This window comes from Bos mutus, chromosome 1, assembly GCF_027580195.1.
Source record: "Bos mutus isolate GX-2022 chromosome 1, NWIPB_WYAK_1.1, whole genome shotgun sequence".
Taxonomy (NCBI): domain Eukaryota; kingdom Metazoa; phylum Chordata; class Mammalia; order Artiodactyla; family Bovidae; genus Bos; species Bos mutus.
This window is the reverse complement of record NC_091617.1, coordinates 110,998,498-111,016,077: the sequence shown is the minus strand read 5'-3', so window position 1 is coordinate 111,016,077 and position 17,580 is coordinate 110,998,498. Positions and strand designations below refer to the sequence as shown.

Here is a 17,580-nt window from a genome sequence, read left to right as displayed (position 1 = left end):
CAAATTAATTTGTGCAGTCTCCCAGGGCCCCTGTGGTCCTCGGGGTTGTACAGTCTTAGATATTAAATACTGGCCAAATTGACTAGCAACTACATTCTAGAGTTGGAACTTGAAACATTCATAAATACAAATGAGAGGCAAAGAAATTAGAGAATTACAGTGTTTAATTTGATGATTTCCTACATATAGACTCCTTATTGTATATATCTTATTGACATAACTTTTTAGCAGAGATTACACATCTCAAGCATACTAAAAATGATCATACTTGTAGATGAGGAATACTTTGAACATAATAAAAGACAATATAGTCTTTTTGACAAACCACCTTCAGATGTAACAGCACTAAATTTAGTACCACTCTTTCCTCTCTCTATATAAATTAGGCACACCACATCATCAGTAAGATGACCTTGCTAACTAGGCACATGTCAATTAGTATATTAATAGAGCTGAGTTGTTTTGCATTAGGATAAGCCATGCATTCATTATCTATTACTTATTTTGTGGTATACATACACATACACACACACAAGACAAAAATAGGTGATGTTCAAGAACTAAACAATCCTCAATATTATTTTCCATTAAGCTAATGGGATTATGATTTCCTGAGGCATGCAGTAGAAATTATATTTCTATGAACCAAATATACCTCTAACTCCATTTAAATACTTCCCGTTTATTTTCTAGCTGTAGGCAGTTATTGGCTTCCCGTGTAGCTCAGTCGGTAAACAATCTGCCTGCAATGCAGGAAACCTGGGTTCGATTCCTGGGTTGGGAAGATTCCCTGGAGAAGGGAATGGCAACCCACTCCAGTATTCTTGCCTGGAGAATCCCATGGACAGGGGAGCCTAGCAGGCTATAGTCCACGGGGTCGCAAGAGTTGGACACAACTTAGCGACTACACCACCACCACCGCTACCAGGCTGTTACTATAAGAATATGACATTCAGGTATCACCTCATACTGTTCAGAATGGTCATCATCAAAAAGTCTACAAATAATAAATGCTGGAGACAGTGTGGAGAAAATGGAACCTTCTACACTATTGCTGGGGATGCAAATTGTAGCAGCTACTATATTAAAAAGTGTGGAGTTTCCTTAAAAAACTAAAAATAGAACTACATAGGATCCAGCAATCCCACTCCTAGGCATATATCCAGATAACACAAAAACTCTAATTCAAAAAGGCACATGCATCTTGATGTTCATAGAAGCACTATTCACAATAGCTAAGACATGGGAGCAACTTAAATGTCCATCCACAGATGAATAGATAAAGAAGATGTGGGGGGTGTGTGTGTATGTGTGTGTATACATACATACATACATACATACACACACAACAGAAAAGTCAGCCATAAAAGAGAACAAAAGAACGCCATTTGCAGTAATATGGATGAACCTAAAGATTATCATACTAAGTAAAGTAAGTCAGACAAAGAAAGACAAATACTACATGATATGATTTACATGTGGGATCTGAAGTATGACACAAATGAACTCATTTACACAATAGAAATAGACTCACAAACACAGAAAACAAACCTATGGTTACAAAAGAGGAAAGAGGAGGGATAAATTAGGAGTTTGGGATTAATATATACAACTATTAATGGAAACAGTGACAGAATTTATTTCCTTGGGCTCCAAAATCATTGCAGATGGTGACCGCAACCATGAAATTAAAAGACGCTTGTTCCTTGGGAGAAAGTGAAAGTGTTAGTCACTCAGTCAAGTCGGATTCTTTGTGACCCTCGTGGACTGTAGCCCGCTAGGCTCCTCTGTCCATGGAATTTTTCAGGCAAGAATACTGGAGTGGGTTGCCATGTCCTCCTCCAGGGGATCTTCCCAACCCAGGGATCAAACCCATGTCTCCTGCATTGCAGGCAGATTCCTTACTGTGTGAGCCACTAGGGAAGTACCTTGGAAGAAAAGCTATGACAAACCTAGACAGCATATTAAAAAGCGGAAACATTACTTTGCCAACAAAGATCCATATAGTCAAAGCTATGGTTTTTCCAGTGGTCATGTATGGATGTGAGAGTTGGACCATAAAGAAGGCTGAATACCAAAGAATTGATGCTTTTGAACTGTGGTGTTGGAGAAGACCCTTGAGAGTCCCTTAGACTGCAAGGAGGTCAAACCAGTCAGTCCTAAAAGAAATCAGTCCTGAATATTCATTGAAAGGACTGATGCTGAAGGTTCAATACTTTGGCCATCTGATGCAAGAGCCTACTCTTTAGAAAAGACCCTAATGCTGGGAAACATTGAAGGCAGGAGGAGAAGGGGATGACAGAGGAAGAGATGGTTGGATGGTATCACCAACTCGATAGACATGAGTTTGAGCAAGTTGCAGGAGATGGTGAAGGACAGGGAAGCCTGCTGTGCTGCAGTCCATGGAGTCACAGAGTCAGACATGACTAAGAAACTGAATAAAAACAAGAACAAAATGCATACCGTAAACAACAAGGTCCTACTGTGTGGTACAAGGGTATAAATTCAACATCTTATAATAACTTATAATGGAAAAGAATCTGGAAAAAAAGAATGTTCACTTTCTCAGAAGTCTACAGGTTCTCATATTCTCATACACGAAGTTCAATTTTTCTTAATAATTATCATCATCTGAAGAAGGATTCAACACCAAAGGGAAGAAAATCTTTAGATAAAAAAATACATACTTGTAGAATAGGGGAAGAAAAAAGAAAGATCTGAGGAAAAATCCTGGAGGTTGTGAAGACACAAGACTCAGCACAATGTTGTTTTAGCATCACTGAGAAAATGGAAGACTCTGATGTAATTTTCACTTCCACTGAAACTACAATTATACTGAAAACCCACATGATCATAGTTTATTTTCATAAGCACTCAATAACTGGACAAAACACAAGTGAGAAGAGAAGAGGCTAAGGAGAAAGTGCAGCCAGCAGGAAGTCAAGGTAAGAAGAGTTGTGACTAGGATTTCTCAGTTCCACATATGGCAATTGATGGGTAAAAAACTGTGAAAGAGACAATGCTTTTTGAAATTTCTGCTCTTTTTGTTAAAATTGCAATCTGTGGGTTAAATTATTTTCATCAAGGTCAAAACTCTTAATGAGAAAATATGGGGCGTTTCAGGATATTATTTCCGCCAATTAGTTTCCTCTTTCTTCTAGTCATTCACACTTGGAATGGCCATCTGTGATCTGACCATCAAACTAGGTCAAGTCTCCATAGTTTAAACACAGGGAAGACCTTGCTCTGATCCATCTGCCTTTTTAATAATAAAGTCCTCCTCTGCCCTGCAGGAAATGTCTCTGACCTCTAGCCAGTTAGGCAAACAAAGTGATCAATAGAGCGCTCCCTGTGAGCTAAGCATTGTTCCAGCAATCAGTTTCCTGACACTCAAGTTGGATTCTACGCAGTTCCAGCAATGTGTGCTGATGATTCGATTAACAAAAGTTTAATTAACAATTGACAAAGAAAGGTCAGGGGTGTTTATCCAGAAGTAAAAACACTCAGGCCTTACCGTCATCCACAATGTCCTGGGCTGCCACAGAGTTTGTGTACACAACCAAATCAGAGAGCTCTCGACACAGCTTCATGGTTTTCCTTCGGCGGCCCAACCTGTAAAACACACCCAGGACTCAAGACATTTTAGAGCTGGAAGAAGTTTGGGCTTTTGGTTACTCCACCTTCCCTACCTGCTCTGATGGAGCCAGGATTAGAACCTAAATGTGATTTTAGTTTAGCACCGTCTCCACCACAACACTCTACTCATGTGGCTTTATTCACTGTTCAGCCAGATTTTATCCACAGTCTCTTCTCCTGAATTTATGAATTCTGTTGTGAGGGGCTGGATTCCTACCAGTACCCAACTGTGGAGTAATACCAGAGTTTACCAGGGAATCACCCTATTTTGGCAGGAGAACCTCCCTAGACTAAAAAGCATGTTATACATCTAAGAGTCCCTTGGACTGCAAGGAGATCAAACCAGTCAATCCTAAAGGAAATGAACCCTGAATATGCATTGGAAGGACTGATGCTGAAGCTGAAGCCTCAATACTCTGGCCACCTGCTGCAAAAAGCTGACTCATTGGAAAAGACCCTGATGCTGGGAAAGATTGATGGCAGGAGGAGAAGAGGGCAACAGAAGATGAAATGGTTGGATGGCATCACCAACTCAATGGACATGAGTTTGAGCAAACTCCAGGAGATAGTGAAGGACAGGAAAGCCTGGTGTATGGTAGTCCATGGGGTCACAAATAGTCAGACACGAATTAGTGACTGAACAATAATACATCTAACAAGAAATACACCAAACTTTCCATAGTCATTATCTTCTAGAGGTAAATTTATAGTGATTTTGATTTTCTTCTTTGCTTTTTCTATTAATATATTCTTCAACTTTTTTAAGACAAACATCACTTATTCTCTCTATATATCTATATAGTATATATCCTGTAAACCACTCCTAGGATTTCTTTTCCTCCACAACTTTACAAATTCTACCACTTACTCTTTGCCTCAGTAAATTCTCCACAGAATAACACATTCCCTTTACAGAAGCACTTTTCTCCTCCCAGAAAACATATAATCATTAAAAACTTCAGCCCTCACCAAATATACACAAATGGCCAATAAGAACATGACAAGAAGCTCACTAGTCATTGAGGAGATGCAAACCAAACTAAAATGAGATACTATTCATGTCTACTAGGTTGGCTATAACCAAAAGGGCAGGTAATAATGTGCATTGGCAAGGATGAGGAGAAATTGGAATGTTCACACACTACTGGAGAATTTTAAATGGCTCAATTGCTTTGCTCAATTTCAACTGCCAGTAGTTTGGCAGTTCAAAAAATGAAACAGTTACCATGTGACTCAGCAATTCCACTTTTAACTATATACCCAAGAGAAATTAAAACCTATATTTACAGAAAAAACTTAGAAATGAATGTTCATAGCAGTATTATCTATAATAGCCAGAACGTAAAAACAACCTAAATATCCTTCAGCTAATGAACAAATAAAGTGCAATATATTCATACAATGGAATATTATTCAACAATAAAAATGATGAAGTACTGATACATTCTACAACACAGATGAATCTTGGAAATATTATACTAAGTGAAAGAAGTCAGACAAAATGGGCCAAATATGGTAGGATTCCATTTATAGGTAATGTCCAGAAAAGGCAAATTTATAGAGACAAAAAGCAGATTAGTTGGGGGACTTTCCTGGTGGTCCAATGGTTAAGACCCTACACTCCCAAAACAGGAGGCACAAGTTTGATTCCTGGTCTTGGAACTAAGATCCCCACATGCCACAGGGTACAGCCAAAAAAAAAAGAAGTAGATTAGTTGGTATCAGGGGCTAGGGGAAAGAGGGATGGGAAATCTCTGCTAATGGTAGAGTTTCTTTTTGTTGTGGTGAAATGTTCTGGAATTAGATAGTGATGATATAGATTTATTCACTCTGTTAATATTTATTGAGCACCTAATGGAGATAAAACAGTAAACAAATCAGACAAAAATTCTTATCATGATGATATTTATAAACATTCAACAAAAAAATTAAAGTCAAAATGTGTCAATAATGCATTTGAGAAAGAAGACATGAGCACAAACAGGAATAAAAATCAATGGGAAGAAACAGTCCATCTTCCTCCTTTACTATGTAATTAGGAAATTCTGTAGCCATAGGTGAAAAATCTGGTTTTGTGAAAGCAAATGATTATAAATGAATGTGAGGGAAGCCATGCCTAGAAAGGACAAGTAAAACCCCCAAGACACTCCATATTACAGAGAATTTCTACATACAGTTTGCTTTTTTTAATTCTTATCTAAAAATTGAGTTAGTTTATTGAAGTCCCAAAAGGCTACAGTCATAGCTGCTTGGGCCTTGGTAGCTATTACTGGCAAATTTCTAATTAATTTAAGTGAAGCATGGAACATGACTTTATTTGATAGCTTCCCTGGCTATTGGGCTTCCCAGGAGGCACTAGCAGTAAAGAACCCACCTGCCAAAATAGGAGACATAAGAGATGTGGGTTTGATCCCTGTGTTGGAAGATGATTCAGAGTTGAGCCTTTGTCAAACTTATATTTGAGAACATTCACAGCAGAGGTCTCCTGGAAAGTGACTCTATTCTCTTATATCCTTTAACTATTTATACATATTGGATTTTCTGTACCCTAAGGGTAAGGACCATACACATCTTCTTTGCCCTTACTAATTAGCTACTATCTTATATATGGACATTCTGTTGAAGTGAGGCTCAAATACAAAATTGAATTCAACATTAAGTGATTCTTTCCTACAGGACCTCTATGCCTCCAATTTTGCTTTAGTCTTTCAATAAAGCCAAGGTGTGTGCGTGGATGTGCACATGTTTGTATATCTGTCTATCTATGAAGCATATAATTTATATTCCTTTGTGAGACTTACTGTATGTATAATCTTCCAGAAAATCCTATATCAAATCATGTATCACAATTTGGGTTCTAAAATTGTGATCATTTTACTCATCCCAAATTCTACCAGCAATTATAAAGCAGGCCTCTCTGGTGACTCGGTGGTAAAGAATCCGCCTGCCAATGCAGGAGACATGGGTTTGATCCCAGGGTCAGGAAGACCCCCTGGAAGAGGAAATGGCAGCTCACCCCAGTATTCTTGCCTGGAGCACCCCATGGGCAGAGGAGCCCAGTGGACTACAATCCATGGGGTCACAAGAGTCAGACACGACTTAATGACTCAACAACAAATAATAGAGCAGCAGCTGATATTTTTCAGCACTTAGTTAATTGGGGTAGGGCTCATCAGGCTAAACAGTTGAAGTCCATTAATCCTTAGAGTGACCCTATGAAATAGATACAAATGAGGAGCCTACATAGCCCCATGTAAAAGTTGGAGGAACAAGAGTTTGAAGTCTGGCTGATTTCAGATTCCCAGCTCTTCTCATGTGCTTATCATCTGTCTTCTACTTCAATCTCCTGTAAAGCTCCTTTGTGCTAGTTCATGTGGCCCTTTTCCTCCGAAGACACATTTTACCTGACAGATGTTAGAGTTCAGATCATTTCAGTCACTCAATTGTGTCTGACTCTTTCTGACCCATGGACTGCAGCACGTAAGGCCTCCCTGTCCATCACCAACTCCTGAAGTTTACTCAAACTCATGCCCATTGAATCGGTGATGCCATCCAATCATCTCATCCTCTGTCGTCTCCTTCTCCTCCCACCTTCAATCTTTCCCAGCATCAGGGTCTTTTCAAATGAGTCAGTTCTTCGCATCAGGTGGCCAAAGTATGGGAGTTTCAGATTCAATATCAGTCCTTCCAGTGAATATTCAGGACTGATTTCCCTTCAGATGGACTGGTTGGATCTCCTTGCTGTCCAAGGGACTCTCAAGAGTCTTCTCCAACACCACAGTTCAAAAGCATCAATTCTTCGGCACTCAGCTTTCTTTATATTCCAACTGTCATATCGAGACATTACCACTGGATAAACCATAGCTTTGACTAGATGGACCTCTGTTGGCAAAGTAACATCTCTGCTTTTTAATATGCTGTCTAGGTTAGTCATAACTTTTCTTCCAAGGAGTGTCTTTTAAATTCATGGCTGCAGTCACCATCTGCAGTGATTTTGGAGCCCCAAAAGTAAAGTCTGCCACTGTTTCCACTGTTTCCCCAACTATTTGCCATGAAGTGATGGGACCAGATGCCATGATCTTTGTTTTCTGAACGTTGAGCTTTCTGAACGTTGAGCTCCTCTTTCACTTTCATCAAGAGGCTCTTTAGTTCTTCTTCACTTTCTGCCAGAAGTGTGGTGTCATCTGCATAGCTGAGGTTATTGATATTTCTCCCAGCAATCTTGATTCCAGCTTGTGCTTCATCCAGCCTAGCGTTTCTCATGATGTACTCTGCATATAAGATAAATAAGCAGGGTGACAATATACAGCCTTGATGTACTCCTTTTCCTATTTGGAACCAGTCTGTTGTTCCATGTCCAGTTCTAACTGTTGCTTCCTGACTTGCATACAGATTTCTCAAGAGGCAGGTCAGGTGGTCTGGTATTCCCATCTCTTTCAGAATTTTCCACAGTTTATTGTGATCCACACAGTCAAAGGCTTTGGCATCGATAAAGCAGAAATAGATGTTTTTCTGGAACTCGCTTTTTCGATGATCTAGTGGATATTTGATCTCTGGTTCCTCTGCCTTTGCTAAATTCAGCTTGAACATCTGGAAGTTCACAGTTCACATAATGTTTAAACCTGGTTTGGAGAATTTTGAGCATTACTTTACTAGCGTGTGAGATGAGTGCAATTGTGCGGTCGTTTGAGCATTCTTTGGCATTGCCTTTTTTGGGGATTGGAATGAAATCTGACCTTTTCCAGTCCTGTGGCCACTGCTGAGTTTTCCAAATTTGCTGGCATATTTTGAATGCAGCACTTTCATAGCATCATCTTTCAGGATTTGAAATAGCTCAACTGGAATTCCATCACCTCCACTAGCTTTGTTCATAGTGATGCTTCCTAAGGCCCACTTGACTTCACATTCCAGGATGTCTGGCTCTAGGTGAGTGATCATACCATCATGAATTATCTGGATCATGAAGATCTTTTTTGTACAGTTCTTCTGTGCATTCTTGCCACCTCTTCTTAAATCTTCTTCTGTTCAGTTCAGTTCAGTCACTCAGTCCTGTCCGGCTCTTTGCGACCCCATGAATTGGGGTCACCAACTCCCGGAGTTCACTCAAACTTACGTCCATTGAGTCGGTGATGCCATCCAGCCATCTCATCCTCTCTCATCCCCTTTTCCTCCTGCCCCCAATCCCTCCCAGCATCAGAGTCTTTTCCAATGAGCCAACTCTTCACATGAGGTGGCCAAAGTACTGGAGTTTCAGCTTTAGCGTCATTCCTTCCAAAGAACACCCAGGGCTGATCTCCTTCAGAATGGACTGGTTGGATCTCCTTGCAGTCCAAGGGACTCTCAAGAGTCTTCTCCAACACCACAGTTCAAAAGCATCAATTCTTTGGCGCTCAGCTTTCTTCACAGTCCAACTCTCACATCCATACATGACCACTGGAAAAACCATAACCTTGACTAGACGGACCTTTGTTGACAAAGTAATGTCTCTGCTTTTGAATATGCTATCTAGGTTGGTCATAACTTTCCTTCCAAGGAATAAGCATCTTTTAATTTCATGGCTGCAGTCACCATCTCCACTGATTTTGGAGCCCAGAAAAATAAAGTCTGACACTGTTTCCACTGTCCCCATCTATTTCCCATGAAGTGATGGGACCAGATGCCATGATCTTCTTTTTCTGAATGTTGAGCTTTAAGGCCAACATTTTCACTCTCCTCTTTCACTTTCATCAAGAGGCTTTTTAGTTCCTCTTCACTTTCTGCCATAAGGGTGGTATCATCTGCATATCTGAGGTTATTATTTCTCCTGGCAATCTTGATTCCAGCTTGTGCTTCTTTCAGCCTGGCGTCTCTCATGATGTACTCTGTATATAAGTTAAATAAGCAGGGTAATAGTATACAGCCTTGACGTACTCCTTTTCCTATTTGGAACCAGTCTGTTTTTCCATGTCCAGTTCTAACTGTTGCTTCCTGACCTGCATATAGGTTTCTCAAGAGGCAGGTCAGGTGTCTGGTATTCCCATCTCTTGAAGAATTTTCCACAGTTTATTGTGACCCACACAGTCAAAGGCTTTGGCATAGTCAATAAAGCAGAAATAGGTGTTTTTCTGGAACTCTCTTGCTTTTTCGATGATCCAGCGGATGTTAGCAATTTGATCTCTGGTTCCCCTGCCTTTTCTAAAACCAGCTTGAACATCCGGAAGTTCACGGTTCACCTATTGCAATCTGTCCTTTATTGAGCCCATCTTTGCATGAAATGTTCCCTTGGTATCTCTAATTTTCTTGAAGAGATCTCTAGTCTTTCCCATTCTATTGTTCTCCTCTATTTCTTTGCATTGATCACTAGAAAGGCTTTCTTATCTCTCCTTGCTATTCTTTGGAACTCTGCATTCAAATGGGTATATCTTTCCTTTTCTCCTTTGCTTTTTGCATCTCTTCTTTTCACAGCTATTTGTAAGGCCTCCTCAGACAGCCATTTTGCTTTTTTGCATTTCTTTTTCTTGGGGACCGTCTTGCTCCCTTTCCCCTGTACAATGCCATGAACCTCTGTCCATAATTCATCCGGCACTCTACCAGGTCTAGTCCCTTAAACATATTTCTCACTTCCACTGTATAATAGTTAGGGATTTGATTTAGGTCATACATGCATGGTCTAGTGTTTGTCCATACTTTCTTCAATTTAAGTCTGACTTTGGCAATAAGGAGTTCATGATCTGAGCCACAGTCAGCTCCTATGGCTTGTTTTTGCTGACTGTATAGAGCTTCTCCATCTTTGGCTGCAAAGAATATAGTCAATCTGATTTCAGTGTTGACCATCTGGCGATGTCCATGTGTAGAGTCTTCTCTTGTGTTATTGGAAGAGGGTGTTTGCTATGACCAGTGTGTTCTCTTGGCAAAACTCTGTTAGCCTTTGCCCTTCTTCATTCTGTACTCCAAGGCCAAATTTGCCTGTTACTCCAGGTGTTTCTTGACTTCTTAGTTTTGCATTCCCGTCCCCTATAATGAAAAGGACATCTTTTTTCTTATTTTGGTGTTAGTTCTAAAAGGTCTTGTAGGTCTTCATATAACCATTCAACTTCAGCTTCTTCAGCATTACTGGTCAGGGCATAGACTTGGATTACCGTGATACTGAATGGTTTGCTTTGGAGACGAACAGAGATCATTCTGTCATTTTTGAGATTGCATCCAAGTACTGCATTTCGGACTTTTTTGTTGACTATGAGGGCTACTCCATTTCTTCTAAGGGATTCTTGCCTGTTACAGCCAGCATTTATTAAGAGCCCACTGCGCATCAGGCTGTAAAATCCCCTACATATATTATCATCTCATATCCTGATCACATGTCCCACTGCACTGAGCCCTTTACCTTGTGATCTGATTTTCCAGATACATACAACTAACCAGCCAAGCTGATGGGGATAGAGAGGTCCTGGGAGCCTGAGTAAGAAACATGGGGAGTTTTCTTACCGGTACAGCTGGCCAGTTTCCTTGCCAGGATTCTGCTGTGCATCCTCCTCATCATCAGTACTATAAGATTTAGACCGTGATTTTGTGGTTTTCTGCCAGAAAAATCAGAGCAAACTTAACACAAACTCATTGCATCAGGTACCTCTATAATATACAGAAAATGAAATGAACTTTAAAATATACATAGACACACAAGGACAGTAACCTGGAGGAAAAGAATTGACCAAACATTGCAGCTTGCTTTAGCAACAAGCATTTGCTGTTTAGTCACTAAGCCGTGTCTGACTCATTTGGGATGCTATGGATTGTAGTCTGCCAGGCTTCTCTGTCCATGGGATTTCCCAGGCAAGAAAGCTGGAGTGGTGGCCATTTCCTACTCCAGTGGATCTTCCCAATCTAGAGATAAAATCCTCATTTCCTGTGGCTCCTGCATTGGCAGGCAGTTTCTTTACCACTGACCCATGTGGGAAGCCTAATAACAAGAGTGTCTTTGGCCAAAATTATCTTAAAATAATCAAGGCAAAACTGATGGTTTCATGCTGTAAAACTGACTTCTAAGGCACATAAAATATAGATCTTAGACTATTAGTCATGCATTAAAGGTTTCTATGAGGGGTAGAGTCAAGTTGTAATATATATTTAAATGATTGTAAGGGATAAAATGTCCTCATATAGAAAGCTCACTGTTCCTTTTGAATTACTTATAAAAGGCAGATTTTATTTAAAAAAAAAAACAAAAGCAGTAATTTTTTAGTGAATAATTACCATTCCTGCTTTTGTTTAGTATGGACTCAAAAACTCATCTAAGTCAAACTGTTCTTTTGAGATTTTGACCCATTTTAATTTCTAGAGCAGAATGAAGATTATTACCCATGGTATTCAGGCTGAAAGACTGTAGGACTAACCTGATGTCTTTGGACAGATTAGCTGTTAGACCCAAAACCTTAGCAATGATGCAGTTTCATCCCCACAACATTGGAAATAAATCCAATATTTGGCAACACATATCTCAACAACACAAACAATGGGAGGGACCCAACTGCAGAAAACCATGTCACCAAAAACTCAGCTTCTACAAACAAAGGTAAAACTTTTAGACAAGTATCTTGGACATCGGGGGAACATGTCTTAGAAAAGGAAAGGGATTCCATCCCCACATTACCATGGGACCAAATTGCCTTCCAGATTTCCTCATTCATAATCAACAAAAAAGCAAGCCACACTATTGCCATAAATGCACTCTACTGCACTGACAGCAAGGCGCCAATTTAGTCTGGAACCTTCTCAGGTCTTGGTTATGCCTTGAGGACAACAGTGTACCTGGAGTGGGAACCCAAGCATCTGATGAGCTCCTGTTTCAGACTGGCCTCTCACCAAGCTGATAAATCAGTTAATCTCTCAAGTTTCTTATTGTACTTTTTCTAAAGGGCAGAAAAATAACATCTATCTTAAAGGATTACTATTTTTGTGGTGGTTAAATAAGATGGCATGGAAAATTGTATAAACTTTGTATAAACTTTCAGTTTAAAATACTATTAACTTTTTAAAAAATAACCTATAAAGTCTTGAGGACATTCATTCTTATGACTTAAGACATAATAAAGTCTGATTCTGTAGTAGCTGAAGCACTCCATAAAAGCTTTACTTTGGAAAATAATTTTAATTTAAATGAGTAGTTGTAATCAAGAAATGAAATATTCTTCAATTCCATATACAGTTAGCAATTTGAAGAGTTACAAAAATAATAAATCTATTTCTCAGGTTCATTTTAAAATATAAAATGCAAAAAGCAGAAATAAGTAATAATCATCAACAACAGGTATTTGGAGAAATGATGATATATTTTCTTTATATGAAGTTTTGATACATCATCATTAGTATACCATATAATCAGTTTTCATCTTACTTTTTTAAGGTTTTGCATGTTGAACTCTTTAGAGAGATCATCTTTCAATGGCATAATTGTCCACTGTGTGAATGAATCATAATTTACTTAAGCAGTCTATATGGGAGAACATTTTTATTGTTTTCAGTTTATTATGACTATTTTGTCCAAACTTTTAATAAATTATCCTGTTGATGGGCAGGAAATTCTAGGTACAACGTTCTTTAAAGTACAAGAAATGGCCTTGGGAAAACTCATGCATAAAATTCATCACTTAATAACTGCTTTACCTTTTTATTGACGTATCATACACTTAGAAAAGTACAAGAACTGTAAGTGTAGAGCATGATGACTTTCCACATGTGAAACCACCCAAATGAGGAAATGAAATATTATCTGCCCCAAAATCTTCAGATTCTCCCATTTGGTCATCACCTTCTCCCCAGAAGTAACTACTATCCTGACTTTAACCCCATAGATTTTTTTTTTAGCCTATTTTTGAGGTTCATATAAATGGACTCAAACTATATGCACTCTTCTGGGTCTGGCTTCTTTTGCTCAATGTCATATTTACAAAGATCACACTACTGCATGTAGTTGTAGTTTTGTCATTCTCATTGCTGATATTCTCTTACACGAATACACCATCATTTTTATTCATTCGATCATCGATAGACATTTGAACTGTTTCCTATTTGTACTATTACAAATAAGACCCCTATAAATATCATTGCTTCAGTCTCATGACACACACCTAACAATAGAGCTGATAAGCCGCTCATGGTTCACAGAGTGGTTGAGTAGATACTGTGAGGGTGTTATTGTGGAGGATGTATGCAGAATCTCAACATCATTCTAATTTACATTCCCCAGGGCTGATCAGGGTTTTTCCATATCAGTCACTTGAATATCTTCTATTGTGAAGCACAGTTAAGTCTTTTGCTCATTTTTTAAAAATTAGGGTGCTTTCTATTGATTTGTAGAGATATTTTAATATATTCAGGATATAAGTCCTTTGTGTGATAAGTGTAGTGAAAATATTATTTCCCAGTATGCTATTTGCTCTTTCATACTTCTGATGAACAGAAGTTCTTAAATTTTAAAGTAGTTTCACTGTCAATCTTTTCCTTTTCTGGGGTCCTGTTTAAGGAATCTACAGTTATTCCAAGGTCATGATGATATTCTCCTGTTACCTTCTCGACTCTTTAAATTAACTGAGTTATGCAAATTATCACTCTTAATTCATTTACCTTATGTTTTCCGAAGTTGGTCATGAGGGATCGTCCATGTGCTTTCTTTCCACTTTCCTTTGCATCTGGATGCTGAGTAAATAAAGCATAATACGATTGTTCGATTGTTTATCTTCTTTGTTTTTGTTTCATCCTCAATTCTGGTGGAAGGGAATGGGGCCCCTCTCTCCTTCTGCCTCCAGGTGGGCAGCAAGCAAGTGCTGCTCATTTCCTCCTGCTCTGCCCTCCACTTCCCTGCAGGTGCTGTGTCCGTCTTCAGAGAGGGGGACATGCACAGGCTAGAGGTCTGTACCCCAGGGGACAGAAAGCCACCCTGCTAAAAGGGTTTAGGCTCTTATCCAATTGCCATCCCTAAAAATATGTATTAGGTGATTCACATGATCTAGGGGGACACCTATAGGCCCTCCCTGCCTCCTAGGACTTCCAGTTGAACAGAGATCATCTCATAAAAGGGAAGAATGTGGGTGGGTGAGCAAAACCACCCCAAATCAAAAGGTCAGGGAGAGCATCTACATATATCTATAGAAACTAATTAAAGATGCAGTTCAGAAGAGGGAGGCTGGGTTGGGGAAAGAGGTAGTTCAGAAAATGCTGGAGAAGGGTGGGTAGCGGGTTTACAGGTTTATACATATTAGCTGGTTTATATGTATTGACTGCCTTTGAAGATCTATTAAAGCTGATCATTAACCCTTCAAAAACACTGGAATTAAGAAAGTAGTTCAGATGTGGCATAGAAGTAACTCTGCTCTCCAAGTTAGAAGACTCAATTCTGCCACCAAGTAGTCACAGGTCTTTGGCAAAACTCACTCTCTTGACCTCAGTTCTCTTATCTGTGAGTTGCGGGGAAGAATACACCAATTAACCTCTGAGTTCCTTTCTAGTTCTAGTAGCTCATTCCTCAGTAGGGGAACATGTCATCTATTGTCCAAAACAAGACTCTGAAGAGTAAAATGGGGCACTTTTAGTAATGACACTGGGACAACAGGTATGAAGTGGGGCTGTCCCAGGCAGGTTGAGGTATAACGTCATGTATTTAACAGGCACCTACTATGCCCCAAGGACTATACCAAGTACATTACATATATTCTCTAATTCTAATATATACAACCATGCCTAGAGACAACTGTAATTAAAATCCCAGTTTTACAGATAATAAAAACTAAAGTATAGCAAAGTTAGATAACATGCCCAAAGTTGCAAAGCCAGTTGATGATAAAACAGGGATTCTGTATAGTTCTAAGTCTCCTGTCTGACTTGCTACCTCTCCCCTACTCTATATTCCCTCTTTATGTAAAAGTATATACAAATATCTCTCCCCAACTTGACCTCTCCTTGAGCATCAACACCACACCATTAATTGAATTAATGGATCAGACATCATGATAAGAACTTGACATGTATACAAGGGAGACAGCAAGCAAGAGAGGGGCAGACCCTGTTCCTCCCAGGGCTTGCACTTTAATGATGAACACAAATGATCATAACACACTTGAACAAGACTATGATGGGGAAGGTCCAGCATGCTGCCTCATGACAGAGAAGGCAGATTAAGAAGGACTTCTAAGGGCACATGTTACAAAAGCTAAAGCCAGAGATAGGTAGACATTGTCTACATGATGTGAAAAAGAAGGGTGCTGTGGCCCAGGAAAGTGTGAACACAAAGGCCAAATGCTGTAAACATGGTACCTTCCAGGAAACTAAGCGGGGTGTGTGTGTTTATATTATACACATGCATTAGTTGACCAGTCAGAGCAGGGGTTGGATCGTCTTTTGGGCTATAGCTTGCAATGTGAACTTTATCCTCCAAGCTATGAACAGCTTCTGAATGGTTTACGATAGAAAAATAACATGGTCAGACACGTATTTCTGAAATATCACTACGGTAGTAGTTGTATAAATGAGAGAATGGAGGGAGTGGGACCTTGGGAGAGCTGGAAAAGTCTATTTAAGGACCTATTAAGGCTACCCAGATGACCAGAACTGGGATGTAAAAAAGGGGTGGATTCAAGGACTTAAGGTAAGCATCCTTCCTGTATATACTAAGTTCTTCCAGTGTAAAGGATGAGATTTCATTGCTATTTTATGTCAGGGATCTCCAGGAAAAAGATGGCAGAGTAGCACACTCTACTGCACTGCTGGGTGCTGATCCGGGGGGAACGAAGCTGACGTGAGTGTCGTCCTGAACCCCACAGCATGTTCTCAGGCTTGGCTTCACATATGCATATGTATCTGACACAGACAGACTTCTCTCAACAGTAACCTGTCTTTGCTTGCCCACTGAGTCAAAACCATATTTGAAAAACTAACACGACAGCAGGGTTAAAAAATCTTAACACTTTGTAGTCAGTTTAAGTCACAGGCTCCATTTACTTTATGCAAGTCTAATGCATTCTTGCAGTCACCCAGATTTAAGGGAGAGTAAAAAAATAAGAAAAAGGAGGATGAGCTTTGTCCTACCATATATCTGAAATATGAAGTCCCCTGCCATCTTACTTGATGAGGAAATTACCATTAGGATCTCTTCTATAAAAGAAAGATGAACCTGTTTTGTCTCTTCAAAAATCTCTAAGACCTGCTGTTGCCTTTCTAGTTGGGATGATCCAGGATGGAGCAAAGACTTCTCCAAAAGCATAAGGGGAAGTGATTGGTCCAGATTAGCCAAAGAGAGTTCACCAGGAACAAGAAGCAGAAAAATCAAGCTGGGCAAACCAAATGTGATTTAACAGACATTTGTGTGGTTGAAAATAGAGGCTGGAGGCCAGGGAGGAAGGGGTGAGGCTTACAGCTATTTACAGAAATGTTTAAGAAAACACAAAACTGTATGATAAACTGTAGGGCAGTGATGCTATAATTGACATTCTGTTTGTCCCCCAACAATTCATTCTGCCCATCCAGCATGGAGTTTCAGAAGTGCCAGTTCCAGGGATAAGTGATCATTGGCATCAGCAAGCCAATGTTATCCTATGCCCATGCTGATTTACTGTTCCAAGGAGAACACATACACAAGGTCACAGGGATCAGCTCAGGGGTCATCAAATGAGCTAAGCTGCCCGTCCAGAAGTCAGTACAAATTCTGGTTTGTTGGATGAGGCGTATCCAGTGTTTCACTCTCTCCGGGCTTGGACCAAGAAACACATAGTTCAGGGGCCTGCTGGCAGTCACCCTACAACCACCAGGAGAGGGGAAAACTGACAGGGGATAATGCTAATTACATGGTAGCTAGAACAGAAGACATGTCTTTGATGACCCTGCTTAGCCTCTGAATTAAGCCCACCTTGAAGGCCATTCTGCAAATGAACTTGCCACCTACCTAACCCAACATCTTTCTTCATTATTTAAGCCATT

General features: G+C 39.7%; 1 protein-coding gene across 4 annotated transcripts in view; it reads right to left on the bottom strand.

Annotated features, from left to right (window-relative positions):
- The window catches only part of PLCH1 (phospholipase C eta 1), a 251,435-nt gene that overhangs the window by 23,237 nt on the left and 210,618 nt on the right, over window positions 1–17,580 (bottom strand). For all 4 annotated transcript variants that reach the window (XM_070374381.1, XM_070374404.1, XM_070374389.1 and 1 more), the window contains exons 13-15: window positions 14,236–14,307; window positions 11,101–11,192; window positions 3,515–3,612 (exon numbers count right to left, since the gene is read on the bottom strand). In XM_070374381.1, coding sequence (XP_070230482.1) covers window positions 3,515–3,612; window positions 11,101–11,192; window positions 14,236–14,307 — 262 coding nt within the window. The remainder of the gene's footprint in view (window positions 1–3,514; window positions 3,613–11,100; window positions 11,193–14,235; window positions 14,308–17,580) is intronic.